This window comes from Eleutherodactylus coqui, chromosome 1 (assembly GCF_035609145.1).
Source record: "Eleutherodactylus coqui strain aEleCoq1 chromosome 1, aEleCoq1.hap1, whole genome shotgun sequence".
Taxonomy (NCBI): domain Eukaryota; kingdom Metazoa; phylum Chordata; class Amphibia; order Anura; family Eleutherodactylidae; genus Eleutherodactylus; species Eleutherodactylus coqui.
This window is the reverse complement of record NC_089837.1, coordinates 432,603,187-432,627,311: the sequence shown is the minus strand read 5'-3', so window position 1 is coordinate 432,627,311 and position 24,125 is coordinate 432,603,187. Positions and strand designations below refer to the sequence as shown.

At 41.6% G+C, this 24,125-nt stretch overlaps 1 protein-coding gene across 1 annotated transcript in view; it reads left to right on the top strand.

The window, feature by feature from the left end:
- Window positions 1–23,383, top strand: part of CPB2 (carboxypeptidase B2) — a 29,448-nt gene extending 6,065 nt beyond the window's left edge. The window contains exons 2-11 of the mRNA XM_066593264.1: window positions 678–762; window positions 2,111–2,235; window positions 2,334–2,442; window positions 5,459–5,560; window positions 10,713–10,817; window positions 13,720–13,830; window positions 15,310–15,400; window positions 15,878–16,080; window positions 22,640–22,724; window positions 23,065–23,383. Coding sequence (XP_066449361.1) covers window positions 678–762; window positions 2,111–2,235; window positions 2,334–2,442; window positions 5,459–5,560; window positions 10,713–10,817; window positions 13,720–13,830; window positions 15,310–15,400; window positions 15,878–16,080; window positions 22,640–22,724; window positions 23,065–23,249 — 1,201 coding nt within the window. The 3' untranslated portion in view covers window positions 23,250–23,383. The remainder of the gene's footprint in view (window positions 1–677; window positions 763–2,110; window positions 2,236–2,333; window positions 2,443–5,458; window positions 5,561–10,712; window positions 10,818–13,719; window positions 13,831–15,309; window positions 15,401–15,877; window positions 16,081–22,639; window positions 22,725–23,064) is intronic.
- The last annotated feature ends 742 nt before the right edge of the window (window positions 23,384–24,125 follow it).

The window sequence follows — 24,125 nt, the reverse complement described above, 5'->3', positions numbered from 1 at the left end:
ATGATATAAGAGATGTAAAGTTTAGAGCTAATAAGTATTAACATACTGTGAGATTCTTTGTACTCACACGCACATTCCGCTATGATAAACAGAGAATTTTTTATGAATGACTGTGTAAATGACGTGACCTAGAATGACGTGGTCTGCCACGTGACCGGGGTTTCCCTGATCATGTCATACCAAGATTGAGTGAATGTAAGTGAATGTTAAATCTTTCTATATATATAAATGTAATGTATTTTTATGTGAATTCTATGCTTGAGAAAGGCATTTTTTACTGCCAAAACGCGTTGCATAATAAATTATACAGATTGAAGAACACATTACGGATTCCTCTGGGTTCCTGAGCGCGGGTGGTTTTCTTATGTCGTTTGCACCTAATTCACATAGTAATTAAGTATTATACAGTATTAGGGCTCAGTGACACTGGAGTTTTTACACGCGTAAAAACGTTCGTACTGCGTTCGTCAAAAAAAGAAATCGCACCTACAAAAGATAGAACATATGGGTGGCAATGGACATGGTCATATATACGTGCATAAAAATGTCCACGTGACTGAGCCCTTGGCTTGGCTAGAATGAGTAATTGCAAAGGTACATTAGGATCTATTATAAAGATATTGCTATTGACAGTCTACAATACCTACTGCATTTAAATATATATATTTTTTTTCCAGCCAGGACCAGGTGATATATGTTCTACCACGTAGTGACCGACAAGCGCTGGTTCTTCAGAATATCACTTCCTCATATGATGAGAAGGTAATTTGATTTATATCTCACCTAAAATATTAAGAGTACCTACAAAGCCCCTCCATCCTTGGGGGCTACCAACTCTTCAGTCATGTGAATTCTCCAGGGATGCAAGGCGTTCTCATGTGAAAATAGCCTCGCATCACTTTAGGTGGAGGATTGTGGAGTTTCTCCCATTGCTTTCAATGAAAGAGCATGCAGCAAGATAGAATATGCAGTGATTTGTTTCCCACATAGCATTCCAGTGCCATGCAGGAAAAATCGCTCATGTGTATGAGCCCATTCAAAAGAATGGTGTTCATATTTGTGTGAGATTTGTGCATCTCGCACCGCGCAAATCTTATGTGATTTTATTGCCCGTGTGAAGCCAGCATTATAGTCCTTGGGGTTTATTCGGCCATTGGGTACCATATCTACTGAGGTCAGGCTCCCGTCTGTCTCCCCTCCTGCTGTATAGGCAGAGCAGTGTAGTGAATCTTTACAGGGCAGCAGTACAAATGCAGCTACTGTATATACTGTCTGTGTGAGGCTATGTTCATATCTGGAGCGTCTGGTGCAGATCTGGTGTGAAATACCGGAAAAAATAGCCATGAAAATTTCTGCCGGCATATCAGAAGATGGACAGACTACATTATAGACATCAGGGCCTGTCTGGTGCCATCTGGGACCAGCGTATGCCAGCCTGATTTTTTTTGTGTGGGCACTAGTAAAGGGGTTTCATTATTATGCTTGTTGATGGCATATAAATAGCTTCTCCCATAAATAAGTGAACAATGAAAGTTTGACTACTGGGACTCTCAAATCCTTTAATTTGCAAGAAAGAGGTGGGTGTCATTACAGTCAATGTGAAATGCAGAAATAACTCAGCAAGCTCACTTGATTGCATCCATATTTCCCAAAGATTATAATGGCAACTGACTGCACGTGCCCAGCCATCTCTTTGCAGCATAGAGTGGACACAATACATAGAGTGTAATGTGTGGTTATGTTATATGTGCTCCTCAGATGAAATCAAGGCTCATATTTTAAGCCCCCTAATGTGGTAGGTTGACCATAACCAGAGGCGTAACTTGAAGCTTCTTGACCCAGTACAAAACCTGTAACAGGGCCCCCAACTATAATGCTTTATTCATAGTACTGGGCTCTCTATATGGAGAAGAGAGGCCTGATGGGCTCCCTAAGGCTCCTGGACCCGGGTGCAATTGCATCTTTTGCGCCCCCTATAGTTAGGCCCCTACATAACTACAGTATGTATTAGTCTATTTTGGGCCTGATAGACAGAATTAACTTAGGGGGTAATTATGTACTTACTATTAACGGCATATCATTAATAGTTTAGATTTTTAACAAATTTCAGATTGTCCTCTGGAAACCGGACTCACCTGAGCATATAGAGAAGAATAAAGAAGTTCACTTCTATGTAAATGCTTCTGTAATAGATGAGGTGAAGACTAAGCTAAAGGAATCTGCCATCACGTATACGTGAGTGCGAGTGAACTAATAGTATGTTGGAGATTACTGTTTATAATCCCATTTATTCTAATATCCCTGCTAATTGGTTTTCCTTCTCCTTTTCTTAGCGTTATGGTTGAGAATACCCAGGACCTTATTGATCAGCAAACATTCAATAACACTTCTGTTCAACGAAGCACTGCCTCTTATTATGAACAGTATCATTCTCTAGAAGATGTGGGTCTTATTCTTATTTTTAGTACTATTTACAATAAATAGATGTGATAAAGAGTACAAAAATGAATATTCTTAGTATTTTCATTAAAATAGCGTATATGTCAATAAGACTTCATTCATATCACGCTTTCATACTACATTCGTTAAAGGCATCCATAGGGCCCTTCGACCGAATGTGTGACAAAAAAGTATCCTCTTGGCATATGTCAGTGAGGTATGTCTTTGCATTTCTTTTTTTAACTGTATGGAAAGACATGCAATATTCAAAAGGCGGCATCCTGTAAAACATATACCTAAGTAGCATGTTATTTGTAATATCACCTTCTTAAATCATGTGAGTAAACCAAGATAGCTGCAATGTTTTTAAACATGACATGTAGATAATGATCTAGATGCTAGATATATGAAATGCAAATGTTTAATACTGTGCAAAAGTTTGAGACAAGTGTGGGAAAAATGCTGCAACGTAAAAATAGAAGTATTATTGGTTTATTTTTGTCAATTACCAAAATACAAACCGAATTAAAAAAAAATAGAAATCTAAAGCAAATCAATATTTGGTGCGCCTACTCATTGCCTTCAAAACAGCATCAATTCTTCTAGGTATACTTGCACACAGTTTTTAAAGGAACTCGTCAGTGAGAGTGTTCAAAACATCTTGGAAAATTAATATCATCTGTGGATGCAGGCTTGCTCAGATCGTTCCGTTTCTTCCTGTAATCCCAGACAGATTTGATGTTGTTGAGAGCAGGGTTCTGTGGGGGCCATATCATCACTTCCAGAACTCCATGTTCTTCTTTACACTGAAGATAGTTCTTAAATGACATTGGCTGTATGTTTGGGGTTGTTGCCCTGCTGCAGAGTAAATTTGGAGCCAATCAGACATCTTCCTGATGGTATTGCATGCTGGATAAATATCTGCCTGTATTTCTCAGCATTGAGGGCCCCATTAAGGCCCCCTGTTCACAGGAGTTGCAAAGTCCCGCCGCCAGGGAGCAGGAGCCGGCAGACGAATCTCCACTGGTTAGCCTATCTAATAGATAGGCTGACCACGGAGAATCGCTGCAATTTGCAGCATGCTGCGAATTGCCGGCCGTGACTGGAGAATTGCAATGATTCTCCGCTCGTGGACAGGGGGTCAGCGCTTTCCATAGCAACGCTATGGAAAGCTTTAGACGGCGAAAGCTACCACCGGCGAAATCACATTCGCGGACAGGGGGCCTAATCCTCACCAAATCCCCAACTCCATTTGCTGAAATGCAACCTCAAACTTGCAAGAAACCTCCACCATGCTTTACTGCTACCTGCAGACACTCATTATTGTACCACTCCACAGCCCTTCAGCAAACAAACTGCCTTCTGTTACAGCCAAATATTTCAAACTTTGGCACTAGGTTCCATTTTTTCTGTACCACAGTTCCTATGTTTTTGTGCATAGTTGAGTCACTTGGCCTTGTTTCTGTGTCGAAGGTATGGCTTTTTGTCTAGAATTCTTCCACGAAGACCACTTCTGGTCAGACTTCTCAGAACAGCAGGTGAGTGTACCTGGGTCCCACTGATTTTTGAGCTGATGCTCTACATCTTCGATTTTGAAGGAAAGCAAGCATGATGTGTCTTTCATCTGCTGCTTTAAGGTTCCTTGGCTGACCACTGTGTCTATGGTCTTCAACATGGCCCATTTCTTTGTGCTTCCTCACAAGAGCGTGGACATCACATCTTTAGACCCCACTCTGCTTTGAAATCTTTGACTGCTGACAAAGCTGAGTACAGCAAAACGAGTCTCGGGCCTGTATTTTTTTTCCAAATGGCACTTCTGGACCTAGGACCCTAATATGAATTATGGTAACATGAGCCATGTTGTTTATGGTTACCTTGATGATTACCTTTTGCCCTCCCTGCCCTACATTTAGGATGAATATTTATGTGCATATTATTTATTGTGGGCATTGTTTATACTAATACTATTTATGATTACTGTAATGCTCAATTTATTGACTGATTCATATATTATTGTTATGTAATTGGGTTTCCTCCCACTTTCCTTGTATCTCCTTGTAGTGTGTTTAATGTATGTTAGTAATGCATGTTTATGAATTTGATATTGAGTAATATAATAAAATTATTTTTATACATTTTATTGCTTCTGTTTTTTGGTGGATATGCTTTGAAATGTTTGCCTGGGAGAGACCTTGGTGATGTAGTATAACTGCCTTGTGTCTTGTTGCGGTGCTCACTCTTGCTATGGTGTATGACCTGTGATATGAAACCGTCTTCCACAGTCTCACCTTTGTAGCAGAGAGTTTGTCTGTTCCATACTCAGTTTTAAGCCCCCTGTTTCTCTTTTTGCTAATGACAGTGTTTCAACCTACATATGAAAATGATTCTCATTATCACCTATGTGGTATAATTGGTTAATCATACACCTGACTATAGTCCTACAAAATCCCAGATTTGGTGCAAATCTATCTAGAAGAATTGACGCTGTTTGGAAGGTAAAGGGCGGTCACATCAAATATTGATTTGATTTAGATTTCTTTTTTGTTCATTTACTTTGCATTTTGTTAATTGACAAAAATAAACTAATAACCCTTTCCAATCCACTGTCTAACGTCTAAACACATTCTGATTGAAGGCTGTACAGCTCCGATGTCGGAAAACGTCTGGTAGGGTATTCTTACTGTAGATTACTGGCCGCTCTGTTGTCGAGGGCCCCTCCAGCATGTCACATACTGCAGTATTGGCTCTAGCCAGCAGATGGTGCCATTGTATAATGGCAGCAAGAGAATGCCCCCTAGGAAACCCTGAATCCAAAATTGGATTGCAGAGGGTTAACACTTCTATTTTTAAAGCATTCTTACTACGCAGCCTGTATTCCCACACCTGCCTAAAACCTCTGTATTGTTAAAGAAATATTATGGCATATTCACTCGGTAGGTCATACATGTTTTTGTTAGGAATACCACTTTAATATGAGCTAATTCAAGGAGGTAATTTTCAATCTCTGTTTGTTTACTAGATATACTTCTGGATGGAGCAAATGGTGGAGTCACATCCCGATATGCTAGAAAAAATTAGCATTGGAAATTCATTTGAAAAGCGGCCTCTCTACGTCCTGAAGGTATAGTTGCAATACATGAGAAACACTACTATGGGCCTTTATTAAAACCGGTCTGTGACTCTGGAGCACTGGAAAGTAGACATATAATTTACCACCTACTGATAACACAGGAGTGTCTAATTTCGGATAACCTAGTAATAGTGTGTGAAGTTCCTGATAACTAAATAAGAGAGTGACCAATTCATGAAGATCCAATGGGTTAATAGTAGAGATAAGCGAGCGTACTCGGATAAGCACTACTCGCTCGAGTAATTGGCTTTATCCGAGTATCGCTGTGCTCGGGTCTAAAGATTCGGGTGGCGCTGCGGCTGACAGGTGAGTCGCAGCGGGGAGCAGGGGAGAGCGGGCGGGAGAGAAGGAGAGAAAAATCTTACCTCCGTTCCTCCCCGCTCTCCCCTGCAGCTCCCCGCTCCGCGCCGGCACCCGAATCTTTAGCCCCGAGCACAGCGATACTCGGATAAAGCCAATTACTCGAGCGAGTAGTGCTTATCCGAGTACGCTCGCTCATCTCTAGTTAATAGCTATTATATGGTAAATTATAGTTTTATGTCCAGCTTGTGGTGATTTAGGGACAAGAGTACTCATGTAACATGGTAAGAATACGTCTCATTTTGGATGAGGTAGCGGTTCAGTGATTGACAGGAGTGGAGTTCTTAATGACCCAGTCACTGATGGTCAATTGGTTATTGTCATGTACTAATTGTCACATACTCGACATAAAATCTTTTTATATCATTGTATGAGACAAATGTTCACATACACAGACACTTTATATAGGGAATCATGATCTGTGTTCATTGTCATTCAGATTCTAACAGTGATGAACTTGAATGTTCATTAATTTGACAGACTGGTGTTCTCTGGTCTTGTTGCTGGGTTATTAGGGTTGAGAACTGTAAAAAATTATCACATATGTTTTCTTCTTGAATTATAACAGTAAAATAGTATATAAGGCTGAAAAAGACATATGTCCATCTAGTTCAGCCTATTACCCCGCCCCATGTTGATCCAGAAGAAGAAGAAAAAAAAGATGAGTTAGAAGCCAATTTTCCTCATTTTAGGGAACAAAATTCCTTCCCGACTCCATCTGTCGACCAGAATAATCCCTGTATCAACAACCTTTCTGAAGTAATCAGTGACTACAACATGTAATATTGTTACAATCAAATGCTTTCAGGACCCTCTTAAAGCTCTTTTAGTGAGTTTGCCATCATCACGCCCTCAGGCAGAGAGTTCCATAGTCTCACTGCTCTTACAGTAAAGAACCCCCTTCTATGTCGGTGTAGAAACCTTCTTTCCTCCAGACATAAAGGATGCCCCCTTGTTACAGTCACAGTTCTAGGTATAAATAGATGATGGGAGAGATCTCTGTATTGTCCCCTGATATATTTATACATATTTATTACGTCGCCCCTCAGTCGTCTTTTTTCTAAACTAAATAACTTCAACTTTTGATAACCTCTCTGGGTATTGTAGTCCATTTATTAATTAGTTGCCCTCCTTTGCACCTGCTCAAGCTCTGATATATCTTCTTGAGTACCAGTGCCTAAAACTTTACACAATATTCCATGTGTGGTCTGACCAGTGACTTGTAAAAAGTAAGAACAATAATGTCCAAAAATCAGAGGTCCTGAATATCACGCTCCTGCAAATGGAGGTGTCCCATTTCGAAAAATCGTTTCCTTTCCGATGGCGCAGCACAAACATAAAGTATTTAGGTATCCAGCTCCCTGCTGATATTTCCCAGGCATTTGGACTTAATTTCCTTCCATTCGGACCCCTGTTTCTTTCATTGAGCGGGAGGGTCAATGCGGTCAAGATGGACTCGCTGCTTAGATTCCTCTACCTGTGCTAAACCATTCCGATCAGACTCCCAAGACCATTCCTGAAAAAGCTAAGATCTTTAATAACAGAGTTTGTGTGGAGAGGGTGCAAACAGAACATGTGCTTCTCGCTCCTTAAGAGGAGAAAAGAAAGAAGGGGACCTTGGTCTCCTCAACTTCACCCTTTACTACAGGGCTAGTATCTCCAACTCCATGCTAGACTTGCTAAAACATAAAAAACTGAAGCTGCGAGTAGAGGGGGAACAGATTTCCTTTCTTCTCATCACCCCTTCTATTTTTGCTCATTACTTTTTAAAAGGCCAGCACTTTCCATTTTAATCTTTTTGCTATTTACATAGTTGAAGAACAGTTTAGGGTTAGGTTTACTTTTATTTACTTTTTATGTAATTTATTTTTTCCTTATAGCATTTTAATGCTTCTTTATATATATCTTTATTGAGCCACATTGTTTTTCTCCTATTCCTAACTGTAAGAGCCCTGTAAGGTATAAACTGCTCACAGCGAGAATTTAAGATAGTTTTTATAAATGCCCTATTTATTGTCTGTACTCCAATTTTTGAGCAGATTGTCCCAGTCAATAAGGTTAAAGGGGTTTTGTCATTAAAAAAAAATATCTATACTCACCTATTTCTTCCATGTCAGTCTCCTTAAATCATCTTCTCATCGCTGAGCTTCTCCAGTGCCCCCGGGGTCACCTCACCACACACCTGCCGGCTTGTTATAAAGGCTGAATTCCTCACATTCTCTTCCAGCCGGGTCAGTAAAGGTTACATCCCTGTGCTATAGTGTTCACTGGCTAAGAAGGAATGCTGATCTATTGCCAACACAGCTCACATGAGTAGTCTCTGCAGTAGATCAGCACTCCCCCTGCTGGCCTGTGAACTGTGATGTAACGTACATTGGCTGGCAAGAAGAAGACTGGCTGTGAATGTACGTAACCTCACAGGAAGGAGAGGAATCAGCCAGCCGAGATGAGGTGACCCACCCGGGACTGCAGGAGACAGGAGAAGATCAGTGAGGTGAAGTAGACTCATGGGGGGCGGATAGATAAGTATAGAATTTTTTTTTATGACAGAAACCCTTTAAGGGCATCTCTACGCTGATTGAACTTTGCTTTCCCAAAGTTTTGTATTTTTGTAGCTTCCCAATAAAATTCAAGACAAGAAGAAATGTATTATATTATGCTCACTTTTCTCAAGTGCCCCCCAACCTGCACCCCTGTTATTCTCACAGGTTTTTTGGTTAATATTAAGTCCAAATTAGCCCTCGCTCTAGTTGGATCCTGCACAAGTTAGGAAAAGTAATTATGATTAGTTATTGACAGAAACTCGTTTCCTTTATGAGATCTGCAGGTTTCAGTCTCCCAATTTATATACAGAGAATTAGAGCTCCCATATTAATCCCCTCATTGTGATTTGCTGATTCATCTATTTGCCTTAGTAATAAATTTTCGGTGGCTTCTGTTATATTTGGTGGCCTATAGAAAACGCCTATAAGGATTTTAATATTGTTTTTCCCTCCATGTATCTCTACCCATTGAGACTCTGCTTGTTCATTTCCTTCAAATATATCTTCCCATAGTGTGGACTTTAATCAGGACTTTATGTAAAGAAAAACTCCTCCCCCTTTCCAATCTGTTCTAAACAAATTATAGCCCTGTAATTTCAATACCTAGTCACAGTTTTCATCCAAACAGGTCTCTGTTATACCAATTAGGCTATAGTTTTCCTGCTTCCAATTTGTCAACCTTGTTGGTCAGACTTCTAGCACTGGGCGTCATAGAGTTTAGAAAGTTTTAGTTCTTTTTTATTTGAAGTGTATCCCTGTTAACTGTTCTGTCAACTCTAACTGTACTAACCCCTTCCATTGCTATATCTCCCATTTCCATTACTTAATCTCTGTCACTGTCTACACTATCTTCCCCCGTCCATAGTCTAAAACACTCCTCCAACCTTCTAGCTATCTTTTTCCCCAGCACAGCTGCACCCTCCTCAATGAGATGCAGCCCATCCCTACAGTACAACCTGTTGCCAACAGCAAAGTCAGCCAAGTTCTCTAGAAACCAAAAATCCCTTCTTCCTACGTCAACTCTTGGGCCACTTGTTTACCTTCCTAATGTTCCGCTGCCTTTGTGCTACAAGTAGTATTTCAGAAAATACTACTTCAGTTCCTTGCCCAAAGCTTGCATTCTAGTTTCCTGAAATCGTTTTTAAGGACCCTCCACCTACATCTAACTTTGTCATTGTTGCTAAAGTGTACCATGACTGCTGGGACTTCACCAGTTCCTCCCAGTAATCTGTCAACTTAATCCACAATGTATCGAACTTCAGCACCAGAAAGACAACACTCCGTACGATGATCCCCATCTTTGTGCAAATTGCCCTGTCTGTCCCCCTAAGTCTCCCACTACCAGGACCTGTCTAGCCTGCCCTGTGCAGACTATAAGTGGACACACCTTATGAGCAGGAATACTGTTAATAGGGGTAAAAGGAAGACATACATCCCACAGAGGTAGCTCCTGCAGTTGCTACAGGGCTCATGTAGAGTTTTCTCTAGTTAAAGAGGCCTATGCCCTTGCCTATGGCCATTCATAACCTGTGTGGGGTTCCTGTTTTTAAAATCACCAGAATACCAGGAAGATAAAAGGAACCAGTCTAAGCATCTCTTTACTCTTCATATTGAGGAGAGTAATGTACCTTTTACATGGGACGACTGTCAGGCACAGAAGCACCCGACAGCCATCCCAGAGATAATTGCTTCGGTGCTGTTACGGAATTGTTCTGGCCGGCCCACCTCCCTTCACGGTTAACAGGCAGTCATTCACAGATGTTGTTTGATTTTTATGCCTGCATGATCTGAACAATGAACAACTTATCGTTCTTCATTCATCTCATGCAGGCATTTACACCGAATGATATCAGATTCCCACAATCCAGCGACTATCTGAACGATAATCGTTCAGTGTAAAAGGGCCCTAATTACGCTTTATTCCTTCAAGAATTAGGAAAAATAGACAGTGGAAAAAAGCACCAGGCTCTGCAGACCTTGGATGGCAGAGTACAATAGTATAAACATACACTAGTAAGTAGTTTGAGTTTTAGTATAGCCACCATCTCCTTTGAGTATGTCTGAATATATGGATCCCCTACAGCTTTGTCTAGTTAACAGTAAATTGAATTTATTTAGTTCCTATCCTGCTATATATTGCTATGTGTAATTCATATGATTATTCAAAGTCTTATAAAATATAGCCAGATGTTTGCTGTGGCAGGTGACAATTCATTATTTTTACCACCGATTTTTCTTAGATGACAGGGAAAGAGAAAAATGCAACAAATGCAATATGGATTGACTGCGGTATACATGCCAGGGAGTGGATTTCTCCAGCCTTCTGCTTGTGGTTTGTTGGACATGTGAGCATCAATACTAAGATATTATAACAGCTTATTAGTAAAGTAAACTTTTAGTTTATTTCATTATATAGTATATGCTATAACACATTACCTTTTTATATACACATCATAGACAAGTATGTCTTACACAGATGCAGTAAGCTTTATATTACATTGAAAATTGATAACAAACTTTAATTTGAAATGACCTTAAAGGGAATGTCTACTCTGGTACACCATATTGACAGAGACGCAAAACCCTGGCATAGACATAAAGTTAAATGATGACATTCGGTCTACCTTTAGCTACTATTAAAGGGAGCCTATTGTTACGGCCGGCAGGGGCAGATGGACAGGGGATCCCTACGCCAGCCCTCTCCCGTGTCCCTATCTACTTGCCCCCCTGGGCTTGGCCCCAGGGCGACAACTGGGCGACTGTCCTTGCGCTGCACTAGTGTCAGGGACCCCAGGAAGGAGGAATTGGGAGACCGATAGGTGGGAACAATGAGCTGACTGGGACAACAATGCACCGACCAGAGAATAGTCAAGACAACAGGCAAGGTCAAACCAAAAAGTCATGAGTGAAATACAGGAGGGCAAAAACAGAAGCAGAGTCAAATGCAAGCTGAGGTCAAACCAAAAGACACGTTCGAGGTACAGAAGGACAAAGTAGAAGCAGAGTCAAATGCAAGCATAGTTCATACACACTGTAGTCAGGTCAATGATTGCGGGTGTAGTCAGAACAAGTCAAAACAAACATTGGCACTGGAGTCTGGGCCAGCAGAGTTTTATATGCACACTGCCCCTTCCAGAGGGGCAGGGATAAGTCACATGATGACTGGAGGAAGTCATAAAGCCACCTCCCCCCGGCGAAGCGTACCCACCCGAGCACCGCGCAGCCGACCAGTGGACTTGCATGCCCGCGCAGAATGCGGGACGCGCTGCCAGCTGCCGTGACCAACCACCAGAATGGGGGAACCCCGGACAGAGCCGCCAGCCCAGGCCCAGGCACACCAGGACGAGCAGCCTGCACCAACCGGACCCCGGTGCCCCTAGTGGTAACCCTATCACTAACACCTATAAGCTCACTGCATATTGTTTTATTATGTTCAATGTAAAAATTTGTGTAGTAAGTACCCAAGCTCCCTCCAGAATTGGCTACACACAGCCAGGGTGGTAAATTCCAGCTCTATATCTAGATAGGAAATACGGTACTTCGAATCATTAAAAAAAACCTTGCTTCGACTGATAAAGCTATATTCAGAAATATATTCCAGTGGTGCTTGAAAGTTTGTAAACCCTTCAGAATTTTCCATATTTCTTCTTATATTTAACCTAAAACTTCATCAGATTTTCACACAAGTTCTTAAAGTTGGTAAAGAGAACCAAATCAAATAAAGGAGTCAAAAATATAAGATTTGACTATTTATTAATGGGAAAAAGAATCCAATATCACATATCTGAGGTGGCAAAAGTATGTGAACCTTTACGATTAGCAGACATCTGAAGCTGAAATTAGAGTCAGGTGTTTTCAATCAATGGGACCATAATCATGTTTTTTTTTAAAGAATAGGAATATATCAAAGTTAAATTTTTACAACACATTTGTGGAAGTGTATAATGACATGAACAAAGAAGATTTCAAAAGGACTTCAGAGGAAGAGTTGCTGATGCTCATCAGAATGAAAAAGGCTACAGAACCATCTCTAAAGAGTCTGGACTCCATACTGAGATTGTTTACAGATTGTGTACAAATGGAGGAAATTTAAGACCATTATTATCCTCCACGGGAGTGGTGAAGTAGCAAAGATCACGCCAAGAGCAAGGCGTATAATAGTTCACAAGGTGAGAAAGAAACCCAAGCTAACCTGTAAGCAACTTAAAGGCCTTTCTCACATTAGATGTTAATGTTCATAAGTCCACCATGAGAAAGACAAAAACAACAATGGTGTGTCCTGTGCATGGCATGATTGCAAAGAGAAAGCTGCTGCTCTCCAAAAAGAACATTGCTGCCAATCTGCAACTTGCTAAAGATCACCTGGATAAGTTAGAAGGCCATTGAAACTATTTTGGTCTCATCCATTCACAAAACATTGAGTTTTTTGGCTTAAATCAGAAGCATTATGTTGGAGAAAGAAAAACACTGCATTACAGCATAAAAACCTCATACCATCTGTGAAACATGGTAATGTTAGTATCATGGTTTGGGCCTGTTCTGCTGCATCTGGGCGAGGAGGGCTTGCCATCATTGATGGAACAATGAATTCTGAATTCAGCAGCAAATTTTGAACCGGCAAATTCTAAAGGAAAACATCAATATATCTGTCTGTGAGCTGAATCTCAAGAGAACGTAGGTCATGCAGCAAGATAATGACCCAAAGCACACAAGTCATTCTACAAAAAAATGGTTAAAGAAACATAAAGTTAACATTTTGGAATGGCCAAATCAAAGTTATGATCTTAATCCTAAATCCTAAAGAAATGGACTTGGCTAAAATTCCTCCAAGCCGATGTGCAGGACTAACAACAATTACTGGAAATGTTTAGATGCAGCTATTGCTGCACAAGGGGTCACACCAGATCCTAAAAGTAAAGGTTCATATACTTATGCCCCTTACAGACATGTGATATTGGATTGTTTTTCTCAATAGCTAAATGACCAAGTCTAATACTTTTGAATCACTTGTTTGATTTTGTTCTCTTTATCTACTTTTGGGACTGAAAATCTGTACAGATTGGAGCCATTTTTTTTGTTAAGTTCTTTACATTTCATTGATGTGTTTATTATGTCTGTGGTAGCATCCATCCATCTTTTTTCTGGTTATCTTACTCTTTTTGTTCAGTGTTTTTAAACTTTTTGTTTTAAATGTATCCTCATAATAAATAAGTCCTCTAACATTGTCCTCTGTTACTTACTGTTTAGGCTGTGCAATTCTATGGTGCGGACGAGTACATGACAAAACTATTGAAATACATTGACTTTTATGTCTTACCAGTGATGAATGTAGATGGATATGACTATACATGGACCACAGTAAGTATGTCATTTGTACTGCAGTAGTTATATTAAGAAATATACCATGTAGTATATCCTAATTCCACTTGATCTTCACATCACAGACTCACAAAACTTACAATTTTGAAGTAGAGAGCAAAACTCATTATTCTGGTGATTATGGCAAATCACCCAGGCCCAGAAGTGGTAAAACATACCAACATCTTCACACTACCACAATCACAATGTTTGACTATTAGTATGATATTCTTATTGTGGAAAGCGTTCTCAAAATTGATGTCAAATATAGCAGGTCACATCTTTTAAAAAAAATTTTGCTTTTGACTAATCAATCCATTGAGCATTGTTCTAAAAGGCTTGGGGGGTCATCAAGATGTTTTTTTTGCAAGTCTAACACAAGCCTTTATGCTCTTCTTGGTTAGCAGGGGTTTTTCGACTATCCCATGAATGTCATTAACCTGGTCATTACTGCAGATCATTATATTTGTTTAGGTTCTTTTCTGTCCTCTGCTAGAAAATCGTGAAGCAGAATGTTGAGCCACTGGTTAGTAGTCTGAGGCAACAAAATAGTAATCCCAAGCAGAACAGCATGCTTAGCTCTTAATGGCTCAAATTAAACAAAATTATTGTTTTGGAGTGGCCTGACCAAAGTTCCAACTTGAGTCTTATTAATATGCAAAAGAAAGACCATAAACTAGTAGCTCAAGCTCTAAAATTTTGCACAAAGTAATTTCTTAAAGGGTATACTTACCTTTCCCATCATTCCCCCAATGTCAGCTCTGGAAGCAGCAGCTCAAAGCATTGACTGAAGCTACTAAGTTGTCCGCCCACTCTAATGTTATAATGGGCAGACTACTTAGCAGTACCACTCAATGCACTGAGTGTCGGCTTCCAGCGCTGACACCGGGGGAACAACGGGGAATGTAAGTATAACATTTATATCTCCAGGCTCAGCACTTCACCTACTTTTTGCCCACAAGCTTAGTTTATGGGCACAAAGTTGGTGACAGAGCAACTGGAGCTCCATTTTTCAGTTACAAAGTTCTAAATTCCCTGTTGATCCATACAGTTGCCCTTATAAGATACACAGATGGTCCCAGTGCTATGAAGCTGCAATGTTAATACAGTGATCAAGTATTCTTCCCATTCTCCATCAGATCTGCTAGCCTTTCCAGTGTAGAATGTTGCATTAATGTTGCAATGTGTTCCAGGTATGTTTTACATTGTGAATTAGTTTTAGTGATTATTTTTAAGTATTTTATTTAATATCTCATTCATAAATGGAATTGGTTTTCTTGTTGCCTTAGGATGAACACCCACTTATGTTTTTTTAACACTGCGATATCGCTGCGTTTTTTTTAACGCGATTGTCAATGGGACTTTCTAATGTTAAAAACAGTGTAATAAATACTGTAAGATTACAGAAAAGGGCAAGAGTGTAATAGATTTTCTAATATTTTACCAAAATGTAAGATTTCTCCAACTTAACTTTGACAGAATCGAATGTGGAGGAAGAATCGATCTAAGCATGCAAACAACAAATGCCATGGGACTGATCTTAATCGAAACTTTGATGCTGGGTGGTGTGGTAGGCTTTTTTTATCCTCATGATATAATTAGTAGGACATTAATTGCACAATGATACATAAAAATTTGTGGTTACTTTTTTTTGCCCACCATTGCTCCTGATACTTTCATGACCCAATATTAGTCAGTTGTCACACAGTCTCCTCTATCCAGTGTCACTGGCTGAAGTAATGTTTGATTGCTTTGGGCAGTACAGACCGCTCACATGACAACTGACTAGTAACAGGCTTCAATATAAATTAGAACAATTTTGGGTGAATGGAGGGTGGCTACAAAAAATAATTAAAACAGCAATGCAATCAGTAAAGAGATAGCTGTAGAGGTATGCAGCCAATTTTACCGATCAAAGGACGGACAGTTCCTAAAAATGGTGCCTAAAAACTAAAGTAGTATAAATCCAATTGTCAGCAATATACATCTGTGTATTCTGTCCTCACAACTGTGCACCTATAATGCATATTATTACATTATGTCCTAGGACCGGGTGCCTCCACTAACCCTTGCTTTGACACATACTGTGGACCTTTCCCAGAATCTGAACCTGAAGTAGCTGCAGTGGCCAGATTCATCAGACAGCACAACAGCACTATAAAAGGCTACATAACGATGCATTCTTACTCCCAGATGGTGCTCTTTCCTTATTCATATACAACAGACAAATCGAAAGATCATGAGGAACTGGTAAGAATCAATGATCATTTTATGCTAATGTATAGAATAACGTAAGACAAATTGCAGCTGATTTCACATTGAGATGTGATCTTGGTCTACATCCTAGATTCTCAATCTCTGGTATGTAGAAACTCAGTATCAGCGCCTCATATGATCAGATGATTGTAGTGTACAGTGAATATATGGTTAACTCACCTGGTGCCTCGTGGAACTCTCGGTCCTGAGAGCTCCACTAGCACCTGATATCTACGTATGCTTATCTAGCCACCCTGGGTTCCTGCTCCGGATCACCGGCGGGTCGTTTGGGGAATGCAGCCCACACTGGGCTGTTTATCAAATCCTATTTCATGGATGGGTGAGTGAGAGTTGCCTCTGATTGGCTGAGAGCAGGGACCAATCAGAGGCAGCCCATTCAGCAGGCGGGGATTTTAAATCCCTGCCTGCTGAATACTACAGAGAGCAGTTCAGGAGAACTGCCGGCCGGACGCGGCTGAACTCCGGCTGCAGGAAAAAGGTGAGTATACTTTATTTTTTTTTTTACACATTTACAGGATGCTTTTCAGGGAAGGGCTTATATTTTAAGCCCTTCCCCAATAATTCATCCAGCGCTTGCCAGCAGCCCATTGCTATCAATGGAGCCGGCTGTATTGCCAGCTCGATTGAATTCAATGGGTGAAAATCGTTCTTCTCTACCACAGCTGTTACAGCTGTGGCAGAGGAGAATGATCTTTAGTATATGTTCTAAATGGGGCCGGCGCTGCTGCCGCCGGCCCCATTGAGCACATATATAGAACACAGCGATGCGCAGAATGCAGATAGGCGCATTTTGCGAATCGTTGTGTCCTATAATTTATCGCACATCCGCATAAAAAGCGGACATGTGACCGATCCCATTGGGATGCATTGGGTCTATAGATCTGCAGATCGCAAGCGCGTCTGCAGGTCGGACCAAAAAACGCTCGTGTGACCGAGCCCTAAGGCAGATTGTTGCCAAATTTTATATTCAAAATTCAATACATACGTTTCAAACAGAATGTGCACCAGTCACAGCCCTACAGCATCATAAACTAACAATGGTGCTGTTAGGGTATGTGACAGGGAGGCAGGTATTGGAGCTCCAAAAAGATAATTTGCATATTCCCAGAACATTCTGGGAATTTTTACACTTAGTGACATCTTATAGGTTAACCCTTTCCAATCCAATTTTGGCTTCAAGGTTTCCTAAAAGGTTTTCTATTTTTGCTATTATACAATGGTGCCATCTACTAAAGCCAGTATGTGTGCGCCAGAGAGGCTCCAACAGCGGAGTGGCTGGCAATATACAGTAAGAATACCCTGTCGGAAGTCTTCTGACATTGGAGCTGTACAAGCTTCAGTCAGAATGTAGGAAGACGTCAAGCAGTGGATTGGAAAGGGTTAAATATCATTATGAGAATTCCTGACTACTAGAAGTTTGGAAGTGGACATAAACTGACTGTGTAATATGAAAAAGGAGAGGAGCCATATGGTGAGCTGCAATGCATGCTATATGTTTATAAAGCTACTAGAGGAAAAGACAAACTTCACCTGCCAGAAATGCAAGCTTGTGTCTCTATTGGAGGAAAAGGTGCAAAGTCTTCAGGAGAGAATAGCTATATTGAAACTGATTAAAGGGGTTGTCTCGCGAAATCAAGTGGGGTTATACACTTCTGTATGGCCATATTAATGCACTTTGTAATATACATCGTGCATTAAATATGAGCCATACAGAAGTTATTCACTTACCTGCTCTGTTGCTAGCGTCCTCGTCTCCATGGTTCCGTCTAAATTCGCTGGTGGCTTGCTTTTTTAGACGCGCTTGCGCAGTCCGGTCTTCTGCTCTGAGCACGAGCCGCTTCAGTGTGCTCGCCGCTACAGCTCTTCTGCGCATGCGCAGACGAGCTGTATCTTCTCAGGAGTGCGCTGGAGCGGCCATTCTGCTACCATCCTCTCTTAGAGGAAGGTGCAGAGCCGCCCAGCCCAGCAGAGCTGCCCAGCCCAGCCCAGCCGCCCAGGTAAGTGATGGGTGACGGACTGACGGGGGTGACGCGTGACTGACTGCTGCTGTGGCCCCGGAGCCTGCCGCTGTGGCCCCGGAACCTACCGCTGTGGCCCCGGAGCCTACCGCTGGGCCCCGGGGCCTACCGCTGGGGAGCCGGGGCCTACCGCTGGGCCCCGGAGCCTACCGCTGGGGAGCCGGGGCCTACCGCTGGGGAGCCGGGGCCTACCGCTGGGCCCCGGAGCCTACCGCTGGGCCCCGGAGCCTACCGCTGGGGAGCCGGGGCCTACCGCTGGGCCCCGGGGCCTACCGCTGGGGAGCCGGGGCTAGCGCGGGGAAGCCGGGGCTAGCGCGGGGGAGCCGGGGGCTAGCGCCGGTTACCTGCTGCCTGGCGGTGGGTGACTGGTCGGCCGCGTTCAATCCCGGGGTCCGGTCGGCGGCTGCGGGGCGTCTGGTTGTCAGGGAGACACAGCTGGTATCGTCTCGGGAGCGCGCACGTCGGGCTACAGCAAGCGACGGGAAAAGAGGCGGCGGCCATCTTGGGGAAACTTTTTATAAGTTGCTGAAACGCTGGAACTGTAATTACAAACCAGCTAGAAAAGTCATTTACAGGGGGGCTTAGTAATGTATGCTTAATTAGGGGGACTGGGCAAAAAAAAATTTCACTGCTTCCTCGAGACAACCCCTTTAAGGAAAATGACAGAGCAAAAGTAACTCTTCAGAATGTTGAAGGAAAATACATTTTCAGTGTACCTGCAGAAGCAGAGGAATGGAAGCATATGACCCAAAGAAGCAGAAAGATCAGGAGTAAGCCAGCACTCATACTCCTGATGAACTGGGACCAGGCTCTCACGCAGGAGAACAATGAAGGAAGGGGTACATCAAGAAACGACTTTGCTCACAAAGAACAGTATAGTAAGCACTCAGAATCCAATTGGAAGGAGAAAAAGAAGTGTTATCGTAAAGAAGTAAAGGAGAGTGGTGGTTGTGGGGGATTCCCTGTGGAAAGGAACAGAGACAGCTGTCTGCAGACCTGACATGACCACACGAGAGGTGTGCTGTCTTCCAGGTGCACAAATCAAAGTTGTGTCTGTTAAGCTATCAAGATGCTTCAGTCCTACAGACTACTATCCATTCCTACTAATTCATGTAGGGACAAATGACATCGCAAAAGTACCTTGCAATTATCTGCAAAGATGTTGAAGACCTCAGCAGGACAGTGAAGGAACTAGGAGCACAAGTCCTCTTCTCATCCATCCTCCCAGTGGATGGCCATGGAATAAGGAGATGAAACAAGATTCGAAAGGTGAAAAACTGGCTACATTAATGATGCCGTCAGCAAGGATTTGGATTTGTAGAACATGGAGTGATTTACCTATATGACGGACTCCTTGCTATAGACGGGTTGCACTTTACAAAGACAGGAAAATGTATCTTTGGTAGGTCGCTTGCTACACTCATCAGGAGAACTTTAAACAAGAACAATATGAAGGGGATTGAAACACCAGACCAAAATATACAGCTAATGAATACATTTGAAAACCTTGGTATTAGAAGTGGAAAGAAACAAAGACAAAAAATTCAGAAGGAAAGTAGAGGAGCAAGAGACACCGATCACAAACTAAAATGTTTCTACACAAATGCACAGAGCATGAGAAACAAACAAGGAGAATTAGAGCTCCTAACACAAGAAGAGAAATATAATGTCATAGGCATTCCCGAAAATTGGTGGAAAGATACACATGATTGGAATACAACGCTTGAAAGCTACAATTTATTTAAAAGAAACAGACATAAAGGGGTTTTCCAAGGAAATACTATTGATGACCTATCATCAGGATAGGTTATCAATAGTTGAAAGGCCAGGGTCCATCGCTTGGGACTCTGACCAATCAGCTGAGTGGGCGCAAGCTGTCAGCGCCGTAATAACACAGAGGTCATAAAAAGGTCTGAAGCTTGAATCTCTGTGGAGATTTGTGCTTTTCTAACATACAAGGCAACACCTCCCCCTCTTTTATTAAAGAGGTTTTCAAGGGAAATACTATCAGGATAGAGCATCAATAGTCGAATGGCTGGGGTCTGTCGCTCGGGATACAGACCAATCAGCTGAGCGAGTGCATGCTGCCAGCGCCGCAAGAACACAGAGGTTGGAGTGGAAGCCTCCGCGCAAACCTCTGTGCAGTGGCCGATGCTTGTAACTGCAGGCACAGCTCTAGTTGAAAACAATGGGATCCATGCCTGCAGTTACAAGCGCTGGCCACTATACGGCTTCCACTCTGATCTCTGTGTATTTGGAGCAGAAGTCTCCGAGCCAACCTTCCATGTAGTGGCTGTTGCTTGTAACTGCAGGCATGACTCCCATTAATTTCAATGGTTTCCCATCCCCCATCCATCCAGTGCATAGCCCTGCATTTTCTAAGGAAGCATCAGTAATGTAACTGCCCATGTATGGACAGTTATCATATTTGAACAGTTACGTCACTGGAGTGCCCAAACTGCATTGTGCTACACTATAGAAGCTGCAATTTGAAGAGAGAAGGACAGGCAGCATTTCCGACAGAATCATGGTGTAGAGAAAAGGCACCTGTGCTGCATCTCTGCCCTCAACTTGCTGAGAGTGGGTAAGATGGCTTGAAGTGATCACTGCCCTCTAGTATGGTGCCCTGCTTGGACCAGGTCCCTGTGAACTCTCAAATATAGGATTATGAATTGCAGGAGGGTGTTCTGCTAAACACTGGGTCCCTGAGAATGCAGGAGCTGCAGTGACTACTGTTTATATATAGTCTATTATAATGGGGTGATACTTCTGTATCACCCCATTATTTGTAGTATGTAAGCTTGTTGGAGGAAGACCCTCACCCGTACTTTCTCCATCAACTGATTACTAGGTGTAACTGTGGTTTTGTTTCTGTTATCCCTGTTGTGTAAGCGCTGAGGAAAATGTTGGTGCTATATAAATAAGGATTATTATTATTATTAGGCCTCACTTAAACAAATACTTTTTTATAGGACATCATGGATCTACTAATACTATTCAATTGCTTTAGTTGTGGTATACTTTCATATATTGGGCAGAGAGAGGCCAAAAGGACATCTTTTTGGCCTCTGTTTAACTATAGACACCCATAGACAGGTACTTTGGGGGGCTATCCTGACATAAACACTACTAAAAGTAGGTCAAAAACATGATGTAAACAGCCACTAAGTCGTACGGCGGCAAAGGAGGAATAGAAACATTATATTGTGCATGTATGTCTGCGGATTGCTTTGCTGTTAGGACAAGTATCAATTTGCTGTGTCTTAATAGACATACAGTAGCAATGCTCTCTGGAATAGTGCACTCTTTTTAGCCATTATAGTAAAACTCTACTACTGTTGGTAATCCTTTCGAAAGCAATCGGCTTTACCTGAAACCGTTGCTACTCAAGGTAATTGTTTCCATAGGAATCAATGTAAATCCAATTCATTTGTTCTAGACATTCAAAAATTTAATAACGAATAAATATGGTCTTTAATACTAAAAACAATAACAATAATAAATGAATATAAAAGACTACTGTAAAGAATAAATGAACATTTAACATGTTATTGAACATGTTAATGTGTGTTCTCTGTGCTGTTACATAGGACTTCAGGTCACATCTACTACATCTTCTGTCCTCTGCGTTATCACTGTGTTCTCTGTGGTGTTACATAGGACTGCAGGTGACATCATTATCTGTCCTCAGCATTATCACGGTGTTCTCTGTGGTGTTACATAGGACTGCAGGTGACATCTGCTGTACTACCGTATAGTTCATTATCTATTCTCAGCATTATCACTGTGTTCCCTGTGCTGTTACATAGGACTGCAGGTGACAGCTCCTGTACTACAGTACATCATCTGTCCTCAACGTTATCACTGTGTTTGCTGTGGTGTTACATAGGACTGCAGGTGACATCACTATCTGTCCTCAGTGTTATCACTGTGTTCTCTGTACTGTTACATTGGAGTGCAATTGTACAGTACTGTACTGTAGTATTGTATTACCCATCACCGATAATAAAGAAGGATGGGTTGCATTAGCAGCAGGAGGAGGAGAAGGAAACGCCGTGCAGGAGATCCCGTGGGTTCAGCAGCAAGGTCACATGGGCTGGCACACACCGGTGTTATTAGAGGCAACTAATGTTACTAGAGACAAAATATTGGCTAAAAAACCCGGCCTTACTCGAAATCGGCCTTAGTAGATGTCAATGCTAGTAGAGGTTTTACTGTATTTGATTATAGTTTTTTGTTTGCATATCCCACTTGACATTCTTGGTAAAGGCATAGAATGACATGTATAATAGAAACAAAACAATAATCCACAGTAAATCACAAATACATTTTAAAAGTTCTAAAAGTTATTTGTACTGAATAGACGTGTTCACGATCCTGTATTTTTGTAAACTTTTTAAAATATATTTTCACATTAGATTTGCTTTTAGTAAGTTTTTTACCTGTAAACGCAGGTAACTATCATTTATTTTCCTTAAGTTTTAATTAGAATCTTGATTTTTTTTCATTGGCAGTCGCAGCTCGCAAAAAAGGTTGCAGATGGAATAAGGTTAAAAAACAGAAGCAAATATGTTATCGGTGCGGGAGCAGACACTATTTGTAAGTGATTCTACTTCTATATAAACAATGTAACTGCTGTCTTTAGAGATCATTGAATAGTACTTGAAAAATGTGATTTCTGAATTTTCTAACTATGACGCCTAACAAAAGTGATAGAAGATACATTGCAACCAAATTGGTGACTATTATTATGATCTTTTCCAAGATTGCTAGAATATTGGTAGGTTGTATCATGCAACGTAGTGGCACAGTACTCTTTGAGACTCCATTACAGCACATATAAGTAGCCATGTAGTTGTCTTGGTTTACTTCATCCATTCATTGAATTACGTATTTGCAGGAAATGTAATGACACCTGTATCTATTATTACATTTTCAGATTTGGCTCCAGGAGGATCTGATGATTGGGCGTATGATCTGGGTATCAAGTACTCTTTTACTTTTGAACTTCGTGATAAAGGAACCTATGGATTTTTACTACCTCCGCGTTTAATAAAACCAACATGCAGTGAAGCGCTGACTGGAGTTAAAATTATTTCAGCACATATTGTGAAAAATACTTAGTTGCATCTTATAAAAAAATTGCAAACAAATTCTCATTACTCTGGGTTTAACAATGTATACAAGCAAGCATAAACTAATGCATTTTATATGTGTAATGACCATCTGCCCTTTGTATAAACATGTCTTACAGTAATAAAAGGATTTCAATATCACTCAAAAACTGGAGACAATTCCTTTACAGCTGCATGTGAAATAGAATCTAGTAAAACCAGAAAAGGAGATGAGAATTATGAATAATAGACATTTTGGATACTTAAGGGCTTATTTTCACGAGCGTATATCGGACGGCATTTTCACGTCCGGCCAATATATACGCTTCCATCTAAGCAGTTCCCCTTCCCTCCCCCTCACCGACTCTCTGCCTCTCTCCTTCACTCCAGTGTTTGCAATGGAAGGGGCCGGGAGCAGAGCTAAGCTCCGCTCTGTCCCGCCCAATCCCATTGTTGGCTATGGACAAGGGGCGGGAGCTTAGCTCCGACCCCGTCCCGCCCACTCCCACTGCAAACCACTCGGAGTGGAGGAGAGAGGCAGAGAGTCAGTAAGGGGGAGGGAAGGGGGGGAATGTATGAAAGCGTATACCGGGCGGCCGTGAAAACGCCGGTTGATATACGCTCGTGGGAATAAGCCCTAACAGTGTGAGGTGAAATCACACGGATCTTATTTAATTCTGTGGCAAACCAACTGGTGGCAAATTGGATTTTGTAGAGACTTAGGACTCCTTTATACGGCCGCTGTGACTTTTGGCCTGCCATGTTACAACTGCAGCACATGAACAAGACATCCCGGGGGCTGTAAGTATACACTGCAGCATGAAATACCATCGGGTGGGTGGAGAGTTTAGCTCTGATAAACTCCCTCCCCCTCTCTGCCCCTTGC